Source organism: Herpailurus yagouaroundi, unplaced genomic scaffold, assembly GCF_014898765.1.
Source record: "Herpailurus yagouaroundi ecotype Mexico unplaced genomic scaffold, PumYag 28, whole genome shotgun sequence".
NCBI lineage: Eukaryota > Metazoa > Chordata > Mammalia > Carnivora > Felidae > Herpailurus > Herpailurus yagouaroundi.
Window position 1 is genome coordinate 162,464,019 of NW_024412376.1, and position 13,586 is coordinate 162,477,604.

A 13,586-nucleotide genomic window follows, 5' to 3' on the forward strand; every position below is an offset into this window, starting at 1 on the left:
CCCCAGCCCCGCCGGGTCGGCGTCCTCCCGACTCCTCCCCGGGGGCGGGCGAGCTCGCGGTGACTCCCGCCCGGCCCTCCCTCGCAGGCGCTAGCCTCGGGTCTCCCGGAACGATGGTGAAGTTGGGGAACAATTTCGCGGAGAAGGGCACCAAGCAGCCGCTGCTGGAGGATGGCTTCGACACCATCCCCCTGATGACGCCCCTCGATGTCAATCAGCTGCAGTTCCCGCCCCCGGACAAGGTGAGAGCCCCTCGGCACCCCCGCGCCGCCGGGTGCGCACCCCCAAGTCTCGGGCGGCGGCCGCAACAAAAGAGACGCGCGGCGGTGCGCTGGCGCCGCGAAGTGGGGGCGAGCCCGGGCGGAGGGAGGAAGCCCCCCGGGAGGACGACGTGCCCGCGCGGGATTCCGGATCGGGAGACGTGCTCCCTCCCCCCCCCCCCCCCCCCCAGCCTTGGGTGACAGCTCCGTCCTGACCGGGGAGCGCGGTGGGGGAAAGGTCCCTTCTTGATTTTCGTGGGCGTCTGGTCCGAGAGAGGTCCCTGGCGCCACAGCCGCCGCCCCAGCCCTGCCTCAGGGTAGCAGGGGGCCGTGGGTCTGGGGTGAGTCTAGGGGCGCGGCTGCCCCGCGTGCCTCCCCAGGTGGAGCGGTGTCAGCCTGACTTGCCCCCTCGCGGTGGGGAGGCCCCTCTCTTTGGCCAGATTCCCGTCCGCATCCTCTCCGCCCGCCCCTCCCAGACTGGCTGTGGATGCTGCAAGGTGTCCCTTCTTACAGGGAGCCTCCCACCTCTCTTTGTTCCTTTTGTGAAATCTTCAAGTCAGGGCTCTCTCTGCTCGCCCGGGTATTAGTGTGTGTTAGTGTAGCCGGGGACAATCAATCATTCGTCATCCTTTCCCCAAAGTGGGTTTTCTTTGCTGGATTTGAAGAGTCCCTTCTTTTCTTCAATACAGTATCCAATCAAGTAGTTTCTGTACACCGAGGAGAAGATTTTCAAGAGCTAACACTTAAAAAGGGAAACATACAATGTTTAAAAGTCTCCACAATTGTATTGTAAAGCCCAAACCTGAAACGGTAATAAACGGCATCCGTTCTGACCACCTTGCCGCTGCTTAAAAACCACCCTGGCCGCGACTAAGCTCATTCTATTCCCCAAAGTGCGGTTCCTCGTATTGTCTCATTTAGCCCTGGTGAGGACGGTCTGACTCAGGTCTTTGTCTCTTATTCCCGCACGATGGGGATTGCTGACCACCAGGCGGGGACCGGGAGGGGGGAATATCTCTGCAGCGGTGGGTCCTTCCTTTCTGGAAGATTCCTTCATTCCCATGTGGACTCTTTGACCTACTCAGCTCTCTGGAGTGGTTTCTGTCCCCCCAACTTTATTGTCTGTGTTTTGGGTGGGGGCAGGGGCAGGATCGTGGCTGGCAGCAGGTGTCTTGAGTTCAAGAGGATCAGCTCGTCGCACCTGTGCACCCAGGCCACGTGGGGCCACTCTAGGGCACCGATGGTCCCGAGGAGCTTGGGGGAGGGGTGGGGCCGGGCTGCCTCAGCTGGGCGGGGGACTTGGACTTGCGGGCCAGTTCAGCCCGGCCCCACCACCCCCACCTTCCCCTCCCAGCTCAGCCCAAGAGTGGTGGCAGCCTGTGCAGGGAACACTGCGTCCTGAGGCAGCACCTCTGTCAGGTGACTCCCGCTGCTCAGCCTGAGCCTCCTCTTGGGCCCTCAGTCTGTTCCATTCCAGAACTGTCTGGCACCCACTTGACTTATACCAGGGAGGGGGATTTCAGGCAGGTGTGCAATCCATTGGCCAACCTGCTGTGCCGTCCAGAAGTGGCCCAGGTAGGTCTGAAAGAGAACGAGCCTCCCATCCCTGGGGGTGTTCAGACAGAGAGAGGGAGCTGGCAACGATGCTCCAGGGACAGGAATTCTAGCGGGAACCAATGATTAGGCTGGAAGATTTCAGAGGTCACGGATGAGTAGGCTGACTCTCAAAGAGTTCACGAGATGTGCCCAAGGTCACGTGGCCGAAGGCCACACACCCCCCGGATACAGAAGCTTCTGGCAGGGCCTCATGCCCCGCCCTGCTCGGGACCAGACATGTGTCACTCAAGACCTCGCTTAACCTGAACAACAGCGCTGTGATGCTCACAGCCAGGGTTCAGGGGGGCGATGTCACCTGTCCCAGGTGACGTGGCTTATGGGGTCAGGGAACGCTGTCAGGGTTCCAGGTGGAATCTGTCCTGAGCATGTGTACTGAGTGCTGAGGTGCCCCAGGGACAGCAGTCACGTGGCAGCAACGTCGGGGCATCTCACCGGACGTCTGATGAACGCTCGTCAGGGGCCAGGCACTTGTCTGCGTGCTGGACGGGCTTACGTTTCTTTAACGAGCTGACATTAGGAGGGAACTACCGTTGCCGCCCCTGTGGTACAGATGTGGAAATAGAGGGTCTTGTCCAAGGTCGCCTGGTGTCAGTGGAAGATGCAGAGGGATCCGGGCTGACAGAATACCGACCGGGCTCCCTCCTCCTCCTTACTGCAGCCCAGTCGGAGACGCCTTGTTCCCGCTTGCGGGCCAGGACCCTGAGGTTCTGAGCGGTCAGGCACGTGCTCAAGGTCACACAGCCAGTCAGGTGCGGTTGGGACTTGAGGACAATAGGGTGATGCGCAGACACTGCCTCGGAGCCGGCTGCCCCTCCCCACGTGGGTGCCCAGGCTGTCACTCCAGGCACGCCCTCCCTCTCAATGTCTGGAGAGCTGCGCGCACAGAAAGGAACAAAGAAGAAAGCAGGAGTGTGGCCCTTGGGTCACTTTTCGGTGGCGGCTGGCACGGGCCACTTTCTCTCCCAATTCCTTCCTGGAGGCTGGCTCCGGGGTCCCGGCTCCCTCGGACAACGTCTCCAGCTCCTGACTCACTGGGTCTTCCTAGGTCTGCCCGAGTGTCTCCCCCAAGCCGCGTGCCGCCCTCTCTGGGGGAGGAAGAGCGTGGGGGTCGCTGGCTCTCCGCAGTCCAGCGGCCACTTGTTGGCTTCCGGAAGTGGGGGACCAGGGGCTGGAGACGTGTGAGCTCTTGACGCCTCCCTGCCCGGTGGGGACAGGAGAGGAAACGGTCCCGGCCGCAGGTGTGAGGAAGAGGGGGCCGGGAGCCTGAGGGAGGAAGCTGGAGGGCGGGCCAGGGCTCATCTGAAGCTGGGGGGGGCCACAGGGGAAGGGGGTGTACGGGGCAGGGTAGGGCCGGTTTCCTGGGTGCAAATGCCTCTCCCACTTCACAGGGGGCAGAGGGGAAGAAGAGGAGGGAGACCCTCTGGGGGCCGTTGCAGGGGCAGAAGAGGGAGAGGATCGTGGGGTGGAGACAGCCACAAGGTTGATTTCCTTGCGAGCTGGCTCCTGCTCCTTCCTGCGCCTGGAGGGAAACGGTTAATCCCCTGTTGCCTCACTTTACCCACGGCGTAGAGACCAAGGGAAACCAAGCGCTCTCTCCCCACCACTGGGCTTGCGATATGAGTGGAATGAGCACCGTGTCAGGAGTCCACCCTGCCACCTATCGGCTTAACTCCTCTGCCCCCGAGTTATCATACTTCTCTCCTGGGGCTGCTATCAGGGTTATTAACAGGTAATTTCTTAGAAGGCCCCGGCATCGAGATTTCCCATAAATGGGGGCTGTCCTCGTTCTTTTTGCCAAACACTTGGTGGCCAAACAGCGACTCGACTGCCCTCTTTGTGTCTGGATGTATCTGGCCGCACCCCTGACGCTCTGCTTCTCTGTTTCCCCAACAAGGTGGTGGTGAAAACCAAGACCCAGTACGAGCCCGATCGCAAGAAGGGCAAAGTGCGCCCTCCCAAGATAGCCGAGTTCACCGTCAGCATCACCGAGGGGGTCACCGAGAGGTTTAAGGTGAGTGGCCCCCGATGGGGACTACGCTGCCTTTGTGTCCAGGAGGGAAGCGCCGAGCTGACCCACGAAGTGACGGGGGTCGGGACAAGACACGGTTCATCTGGCTGACCCCCCGCTGTGCAAAACCAGCCCTGTGGCTTTTAAGTTTTCTTCATTTCCTTGCTTTTCCAGAATGACCACACGTAACTTGGTGTCGTTGGGCTTTTTGGGTTTTTTTTAGTGTTTACGTTTTTCAACAAATGACTTTTTAAAAAAAATTCCAGCATAACTAACCCCGTGTTCTGTTAGTCGCGGGTATACGGGTGCAGCGTAGCGGTTGAACAGCTCTGTCCGTTACTCGGTGCTCCTCACGGTAAGTGCTCTCCACCCGCTTCCCCGACTTCACCACCCGCCACCGCCCCTCTGGCCGCCACCGGATCCTTCTCTATAGCCGTGAGTCCAAGGGGAAAACCCACCCCTAAACTTTCTTTTAGACAGCGGTCACCCACGTGGGGAAAATCACTTCCCAGACTTGAAGTCTTTACCTCCGAAGTTCCAGGGAGGAAGCAGACTAACAAAGATAAGGCGGCCTACTCCCCACGTGCAAGACCCGGTTCCGGGCCCCTTACTTGTGCCAGCTGAGCTCAGTGACCCTCCTCCCCAGAGGGCAGGTCTATAACCCATCTTGCAGGTGCGGAAGTTGAGGGCCGGGGCAGTCCCAGCTGTCTGGGGATCAGCCTCCGTCCTTCACTGGCCCCGGCAGTGTGCGGAGGCACGGTCTGTGCACGGGCCGTTGGAAGCGCTCACTCGTGGAGGGGGGAGGCCTCTCTCTGGACGGTTCTCTAGGGGGGAAGAGCTGTTGGAAGGGGCGGGGTTCCAGCCAAGTGGGGGGCGGGGTGGAGCCTCCCCCACAGGCTGGGTGGTCTCTGAGGGTGGGAACAGCTGGGCTGCTTGAGGAGGAAGTTAAGACACTGATCTTCTGGGCACTTGTTCTTTGGGAAACAAGACGTGGTAAAACGGTGCCCGTCACCCAGATTCAAAGGGGTGATTTGAGAGACACCACTGGGTGGCCCAGACCTTGCAGAGGGGCCGTGGCTGCCTCTCCGTTCACCCCGTGTGGCTGTGTGAGCAGTCTGCTCGTGTCTGGGTGCACAGATGCTCGCACACCCACACTCCCAGCAGTTCCCACAGCACCTCACGCACCGTGTGCGGTTCTAGCTCCCGAAACCCCGTGGGTCGGTCGCTAGGTGCGAGCGAAGCCCGCAGAGGTGAGGCGGCTCCGTGGGGTGACTGGCGAAGCCGGGGTGCGCTGTGACCTTGAGTCCCTCCTTCCCATCACTCCGGCCTGCCTCGTGGGCTGGAGGGACACCGTGCCGGGCCTGCCTGGCCCGCGGACCCGTCAAGAGTCACGATCTGCTGCGTCCGCGGGGCGTTCACCCGTGTTATTTGTCTGCCCCGAGAGGTGGGTACTTCTAGGAGAGCCCCTTTCCGGCGGGAAGGTTGAGGCGCAGAGAGGCCCACGTCTGTGGTTCCCGCTGGTGCCATAAGGACGGTACGTGGGCTGAGAAGCTCGTCCGGTGGCTCCCGGCTTGGCAGTGTATCTGTGGCTTTAAGCTCATGACCGGGACCGGGTTGGAGTGACTCAAGGTCGACGTCTTTTTCCACTCTGGCCAGCCGGCTTAGCAGGTGCCTCATCTGCGGCCACTCACGGGACCTGCGCGGTGCGTGCCCTGGGGATCTGCCGCCTGCCGGCCCTGGCAGAAATGACCTCGGTTTCAAGGTCATCATATCCATCATTCTGATGGCTGACACCACCTGGATATCTGGGTTTCTCATTCCGGATTTGACCTTTGCCCTTCTCAGCCCTGGCGTTTTAGGTCCCCGCGGAGTGGGGTGCAGCGTGGCACCTGAACGGCTGCCCATTGTCTCTTGTGGTCCATTGGGTGCAGGCTCTGTCCCCCAACTCCGGTGCTTTCCCCACATGCTTACCTGCTGTAGGTCCCCAGGTTCCCTGTTTAAGGCACGGGTGACGCACATTGGCCACGAGGGCTTTGGGCAGCCACAGCCGAGCATCTGTGTGGTTACCTGGTGCCCGTTGCCCAGAACCCGAGGGCTCAGAAGATCTGAGCCCGTCCCTGTGGACTGGGCTGTGGTGGCAGGATCCTGTCTCACCTCTGCCTCCTCCTGCTAGGGGATGTCTGAGAAGGTGATGTATACAGCAGGCGCTCAGTAGAGCGCTGCACTGCAGTGAGCCCGTCTCCCCGGTTTTCCGCATAAACAGTCCAGGCAGGTCCGTGTGCTTAGCACCTGCCTCCTCCTCAGGGTTCACGACCACCCCGGAGGGGGCGGTGCTCGCCCGTTTCACAGATGAGGTTTTCGAGTCCCAGGTGGTCACCAGGCGGCTGGGGTCCTTCGGACTAGTCTGTTGTTTCCGAGGCCAGTGCCTTTCCACCACACGGCCTGCTAGGCACACCTCCCCATTGGGCTCCGCCTTCCAGCTCCTTCCAGTCCCGGCTCAGATACCAGCTCTGCCATGCAGCCTCCGGGGATTAACCTGACCCTCCTGGGGTTCCCATTGCCAAATGTTAGGAGACAGTAGCAGCATCTAAACAGGGAGCCGGACTCCGGGTCAACAAGTCACCTTCCTCGCTGGCAGCCTCGGGATGTGTGGTGGGCCACATACCCGAGTGTTCTCCAGGGCGAGCATCGTTTTTCTCTGGTCTCTTCCTTTCGTGTCACGTTGTCCAGGGTCCTTTCCGCCCGGGGCCCTCCTCTGAGGGGCCGTTCTTGGGCCATGCTTCTCTAGGTGTGACCAGATGTCCTGGCAAGGTCCAGCAGTGTGGCCTCTCTCTGCCAGCCAGGATGACAGCCCCTCCTCTTTGGGGCTATATATAGGCACGGGAACAGCTTGATGAATCACTGGGTGACTAGCCATGCTGGGGGCCCAGAGTGCATGGGGACTTGGGGAGATTTCCAGGGTTTTCCCGCCGGACCCTTGCTTGTTGAGTAAGGCAGCTCCCCATGGAGCCCTCTCTCTGGGCTGTATGTGGATGTAAGTCCTTTCCACGTGTCACCGGTTCCCTCCCGGCCAGGCAGATGACCCCCAAGGTCACGGTCAGGGGCAGAGTACGACCTGAACCGTGTGGCCTGGCCAGCTTGACCGGGAGGCCTGTGGGCCAGACGCTCACAGCTGAAGGACCTGCGTTCTGTGGGCACCTCGGGCTTGTGCCCCGACACCATTCTCAACAGGGAGGGAGAGTTAACTTGGTTCCCTACGTGTCGGCTGTGGGGTCTGCGTGTGAGGGGAGGCCCCCAGTGCACTGTTCCTCTAAGTGTGGTCGGGGGCCGCCTGCGGTAGAATCACCTGAAGTTTGATTCTAGCGGAGGGACCTGGACCCTGGGAATGTGCCTTGTGACGATGAGCTCTCCCGTGGCCCTTCGTGGCTGGAGGTGCATTCTAGCACAAGGGCAGGGCAGGCTCAGGAGGGCCGGCACCTTTCTGAAGTGCTGATGGTGTTCACCGTTCTGGAATGTTCTCCCAGCCTTTTCTTGCCCAATTAGGTGTCTGGCGTCTCTGAGTGGAGCCCACAATAAGGCACGCTCCTCCTGCGACGCATCAGCTGGCCGAGGGTTGGGGAACTTGGGGGGGGGGGGGAAGGTTGACCCGGAGACGGATCTGTGATGGAAGGTTCGGCCTCCACCCTGGGCCGTGCTGGGGGCTCCGTCACAGCTTTGCTTTGGACAGAACCTCTTTCTCATCCTTTCGGTGACTGGGCGGCTTCTGTGTGGCTCCCAGCCCAGCCACCGCCTCTGTTCTTTTCGTCTCCTTGTGTGAATTGCGGGAATGGAACTGTGTCTTTCAGCTGTTGGAGCAACAAGTAAATAACGTGTCCCCCTTTGTCTCTAATTTGTGCGGTTCGGGAGCGGGGAATCCGGCTGCTTTGCGCCTCCTCTTTATGTACCTTTGGACGGCATCCTTGAGACGAGATGTCTTTTTGGATGTTACTTTATGGTTATCGCTCGGGAATGAATCTCTTGGCTCCCAGGTTGCTAGGCTGGTTGCTAGGTAACCGCTGATGGGGAGAGGGTTTTGTAAGACTCCGCCACACTGGGATTGCTGGATGAATCACCCAGCAGCAGCCAAAAGCCTAGGCTTGTGAAGAGGTTAGTCAAGGAGGGAAGTGCTCGTTTAATTAATTGGAGGTGTATTTATGCGGAGAATAAACACAGGCTGAGATGGTTCTCAAATTAAGTAAACCTAAACATCTTTTCAGTCATGTGTTCCCACTCACCCACGCAGGGCAGGGTGTCAGGGTGCAGCTGGGGCTGCTTGCTTAACGCCCCCCTCCCATCTTGGAAGATGGAGGGACCGTAATTAGGCAGATTAAAGGAAGGCTCCGTCGGGGCTCTCCTGAGCCCTTTATGCTCTGTGGCTGCCACGACGGAGAGCTGTTGACATTTCTGAGACCCACATGCCTTCTCTTTGTGAGTTAAGGGTTTGGGTGAGCAACCTGCACCCCCTCCCCTGGGGCCGGGTTTCCTCTGGGGCTCCGTGAGATTCCAAGGTCAGCCTTGCACGTGAACGCCTTTCGTGGTCCGCGCAGAGCTGGGAGGATGTCCTAGGAGGAGAGACTGAGTTCGTCTAAATGGCCCCCTGTGTTGGCGGTGGATCCTAGGGTGGGGGCATCCCTTCGCATCCCGTCACAGATGATTCTGTGGGTGGTTGGTACCTTCTTCTCACCTCCTTAATGACCTTGAGCTTCCTGTGCACCCGGCTTGTTTTCCACACTCTCCAGTGATCCCCCGGTGTGTTTCGAGACGCATTTGTTAAATATTTATGAACGGCAACACCATTTCCTTGGTGTTCGGCAGTGGGGGAGGTCTCCAAGCAGTGGCACTGGAGATCCCAGAATTGTTTGGACGCCCCCGTAACCTTCAGCCGAGCGCGGGACTCGGATGCCAGGTTCTGCGGTGGCAGAGCCCACGGTTTTCTGGCCCAGCTGTCGAGTGGGGGCTTCATCCAGAATCGGATAATAAGTGGTTTGAGTCATCTTGGAGAGGGGGTGTCTGTGTGTTCACTTTTTTGTCGGTTACCTAAAATATTTAGTGTTGCACATGCTTGAAGATGTCAGGATTCATCCTATTTTTCCAAGGTTTTTTTTTTTTTTTTTTTTACTGCATTACTCAGCAGAAAACACGTTTCCTTTCCTCTCCCCCCCTGAGGGGGGAGGGCAGAGGGAGCGGAGGAGGGAGCACCTAGCAGCCATCGACCCAGAGCCGACTCAGGCGCGGAGTTTTAGGAGTGTCATTCCTTTTTGTGTTAGTAACAATCTTGAAGGCTGATCTCGCTGGCTTGACTTTGTAGGTGGGGAACGAAGGTCAGAGAGGTTAAGGAGCAGGCGGACGGGCAGCCAGCTACCCGGGGGTGGAAACAGGGTTCAGACCCACACCCACCTGCCACCCCAAAGCCCACCAAGCTCTGTCTCCCACACCGGCAGCTGCACAGGACCTGCGGGCCGGCTCTCCCCCACTTTGGATGTCCCAGTCCCCCCCCCCCCCCCCCGAGCAGTGACCTCTCCCAGGGGCCCCCAGCAGGAGAGGAAGCCCCACCTGTAAAATGGGGGTGCTGCCCCGTTCCCCACTGATCCTTAGAGAACTAGGGTGTGGACCAGGGTCTTATAAGTTGAGTGGCTATATAACTTACGGCCCAGATTGGGACGCTTTTGAGAGTGACCGTGGACACTGCACATTGGGGATGCCAGGGCGGTAACCAGCCGCCAGGACTGTCCTAAGAATCCAGGGTATGTGGTCCCCTCCTGACAAAGTTTGCCCTGAGGCCCACATCTTTTTGCCATCCATTCCTGGCTGTTCTTTCCAGAAAACATCCCTCAGCTCCGTCTTGCCTCTGGGGCTAGGCTGCCGGGACCTCTGCCCCAGCCTGTGTCTTGCCTGCCTCCTGTCTCTCTCCCTGGCCCATATTTCCTTAGTGCGGTCAAATCTACATAACGTGACTTTTATACTTCAAAGTGTTCAGTGACACGTGATCTGCATTGTCGTCCAACCATCGCCACTGTGTAGTTCCAGAACATTGCATCACCCCGACAGGAGACCCCCTGCCCATTAGCAGTCACCCTGTTTCCTTGCCCTGTCGGCCCTGAGCAGTCACTGATGTACATTCTGTCTCCGGAAGTGCCTGTTCTGGACATTTCACATGGATAGAACCATACAACACATGGCCCTCTGTGACCGGCTTCTGTCACCGGTGTGTTTTCACCGATCATCCCTGTCGTAGCAGATGGGTGCCTCATTTCTTCTTTTCTTTTCTAATTTTTTTTTAGTGTTGATTTATTTTTTGAGAGAGAGAGAGAGCGCGCGCGCACGAGAGGCAGAGAAAGAGAGAGAGAGGATGGGAGGCACAGAATCCGAAGCAGGCTCCAGGCTCCGAGCTGTCAGCACAGAGCCCGACATAGGGCTCGAACCCACGAACCGTGAGATCATGACCTGAGCCAAAGTTGGGCACTTAACCGACTGAGCCACCCAGGCGCCCGCCTCGTTCCTTTTTAGGACTAATACTGGGTAGTATGGCTAGACCGTCTGATCTATCCCTTCATCCATGGATGGGCACTGGGGCCGTTTCCTCCTCTTGGCTGGCGGGAACAGCGCCGCTGTGAACGTTCACATGCAACTTTTGTTTGAACACCTGTTTTCCGTTCTTCTGGGTTTGCACCCGGGAGTGGAGCTGCCGGTTCGCGCGGTGATCTTGTGTCTGACACACCGAGGAGCTGCTGTTTTCTCTGGCAGCTGCGCCGTCCCCCAGCCCCCCCCTTGCAACGTGTGCAAGGCTTCCGGTTTCTGCACATCCCGCCGGCACCTGTCATCCTCCGTCCCTTCAATTCTAGCCGTCCTAGCGGCTGCAAGGCAGTGTCTCACTGTGGTTTTGATCTGCATTTCCCGGGGGGCTGATGACACTGAGTGCTTTTCCCCCCCCGCGCTGGCTGGCCGTTCGTGCATTTTGTCTGGAGAGGTGTCTGTTCAAGTCCTTTCCCATTTCGAACTGGGTTGCTTTTGTGCTGTTGAGTTGCATTCTGGACACCAGCTCCTCATCAGATCTGTCATTTGCAGATGTTTGCTACTATCTGTGGGTCGCCTTTTCGTGTCTTTGCACAAAAACATAATCTGGCACAAAATTTAAACGTTTTGAGGTACGATTTATTTTTTCTTTCACTGCTTGTGCTTTCGGTGGTACTTCTAAGACACCATTGACCTCTCCCGGGGGCCCCCAGCAGGAGAGGTGTGCCACCTGCCAAGTCTGAGGTCATGAAGATTTACCTCTGTGTTTTCTTCCAAGAGTTTTATGGCTTTAGCTCTCACATTTAGGTCTTTATTCCATGTGGAGTTAATTTTTGTGGATGGTGTGGGGTAGGTGTTGAGCTTCGAGCTTCTTTTGTCTGTAGAAAGCCAGTTGTCCCAACACCAGTTGTTGAAGAGAATGTTCTTGCCTCCCTGAATGGGCATGGCGACTCGATTCAGAAACCAGTTGATCTTGACGTAGGGTCGAATTTCTAGACTCTGTGCCATCCCGTTTATACGGTTATTCTTATGCCAGTACCGCACTGTCCTAATTACTGTAGCTTTGCAGTAAGTTTTGAAATTGGGGAAGATGAGTCCTCCCACTTACTCTTTGCTTTCAAGATTGCTTTCGGCTGTTTGGGATCCCTGTTTTTTTTTTTTTTTTTTTTTTTGCGTCTTCCCTGATTTCTTTTAGCAGTGTTTTTCCGTTTGCAGAGTTCAAGTCCTTTCCTTTGGCTGCAGGCGGTGAACGACAGCAGGGCGAGTGCTGCCTGTGACCCTCACCGGTGCAGAGCACTGGTGTTTTTGTGTCACGCCGTAGCTGGTGCCCGGATCCCCTCCTTTGTTTGAAATCACAGTATTTCTCAGATCTTGCTTGATGTTAATAAAGAAACAAGCATATATGTATCATCAGTTTATATCTTTTGCGGTCTTCTGACACCAGTGTTTCAGCACGATGGGTTTTCCGCGCCGTCCCAGGTATGGTGTTGTGCGTATCTCGAGCATGATTCGGAGAGGGATCTGTAGCCTTTTCTGGCTCCCGGAGAGTCAGTGGCACAAACACAGCGGACACCCTGTGCTGGGCTGGCCCCTGGTCCCTTGAAGGCCGCGGCCCAAGGCACGGCCTGGGCCCCCACGCGGCAAGTGCCGGTGGACACGGCCAGGAGTCCAGCTCCGGTAGAACAGCTGTGATTGCCTCCCACAGTCTCCTGCTCTGGAGCTTTTACTGACAGCTGCACAGAAGTGGTACACATTTGGGGGTGATGTAGAATCTGCTTCCTCTCACTCACTCTCACTCACACGCACGCACACATCGGTGGCGAACGTGTCCTTCGGCTAACTTGGAGCCTCCTAGTGTTGTGAGAAATGGTAACTTGTCACAAAGAGGCGGCTGCCTCCTGGAATTCTGCAAGTGCCCAGGAACCGTCTGGGTTCCTGCTTCTTGATGTGGCAGACAGGGACCTGTGTCACCTGGCTTGGGTCCCCTCCTGCAGGACATGTGATGTGCCAGCCACACTGGCCGAACGCACTGCGTCCCTTGATGCTCTGGGCTTTGGCACAGCCTTCTTCCTCTGCAAACACGCCTTCCACCCTTGCTGCCCTCATGAGCTCCTCCTCCGAGACCCAGACCCCCCCGCCCCCACGTCTTCCCCAACCAGCGTGGGGGCCACCCCCCCCCCCCGCCCCCCCCCCCCCCCCCCGAGTCGTGATGAGTTCACACCACGCAGCAGAGAGCAGGGCTGATGTGGTGGGGCCAAGGACAGGTCAAGGTAGCCACCTTCTTAAGAATGTCCACCAGCCACCTGGGATTCTGTAGGTGGAAGAAGGCAGGGCCCTGGGGCCCTTTTTTGCCTTTGTAAGCCCCTTCGTCCTTAGGAAAAGAAAACAGGACGCTAGCATATGACTGTCTCGGTCTGAAGAATATAATCCAGGCTGGACCCATTGTCATCATACAGTTCTTTTCTTCCTGGTTTTACAACAAAACTGAAAACCATTTTTGTGGGCCAGGGAAAGCGTCCGTCGCCAGCACTGGGCCCCGGGGTGCCTGGCAGAGACGACGGCTCTGAAAGAACAGCCCTGCTTCTAAGGAAAGGTGCTTCTCCAGCGCGGGGGCTCCCTGCCCCCCACCCCTGCCCACAGCCACGCCCGAGCGCAGGCGACAGCAGGCGCCGTCTGTCTGGCAGCCCAGGCTCTCCAGGCCTCCAGGAGCCCGTGGGGGGCACAGCAGCCCCGGGGCCCCCCTCCTTCCTGCGTGTGATCGTTTGCTTCACAAAACCCAGACCGACTGGCACCTCTAGAAACTGAACTTGTGCTCCATTTGACGTGGGGATGCTCGGGGTTGGCTCCGGGTGCAAGTACTCACTGAGAAGATGGGCCGCCAGCCAGCTGGGTCCAGTGACTCTCTGTCTCCCTCGGCGCGCGCTGGGGCCTTGCGCTCTGGAGGAGGTGAATGAGCTCCCGGGGGCGTCTGTAACAAAGTGCCACCACCTGGGTGGCTCAGGACAACACGCATGGATTCTCTTACGGTCCAGGGGGGTCAGAAGCCCCGAGTCAGTGTCACTGGGCTGCATCCGGGTGTTGGCAGGGGCTCCCGCTGGGGGGCTCCCGCTGGGGGGGCTCAGTCTCTTGGGCTTTTGGAGCCGCCAGAC

General features: G+C 58.3%; 1 protein-coding gene across 1 annotated transcript in view; it reads left to right on the forward strand.

Annotated features, from left to right (window-relative positions):
- Positions 1-87: 87 nt before the first annotated feature.
- The window catches only part of NSG1 (neuronal vesicle trafficking associated 1), a 30,475-nt gene continuing 16,976 nt past the window's right edge, over positions 88-13,586 (forward strand). The window contains exons 1-2 of the mRNA XM_040488060.1: positions 88-242; positions 3,772-3,888. Coding sequence (XP_040343994.1) covers positions 114-242; positions 3,772-3,888 — 246 coding nt within the window. The 5' untranslated portion in view covers positions 88-113. The remainder of the gene's footprint in view (positions 243-3,771; positions 3,889-13,586) is intronic.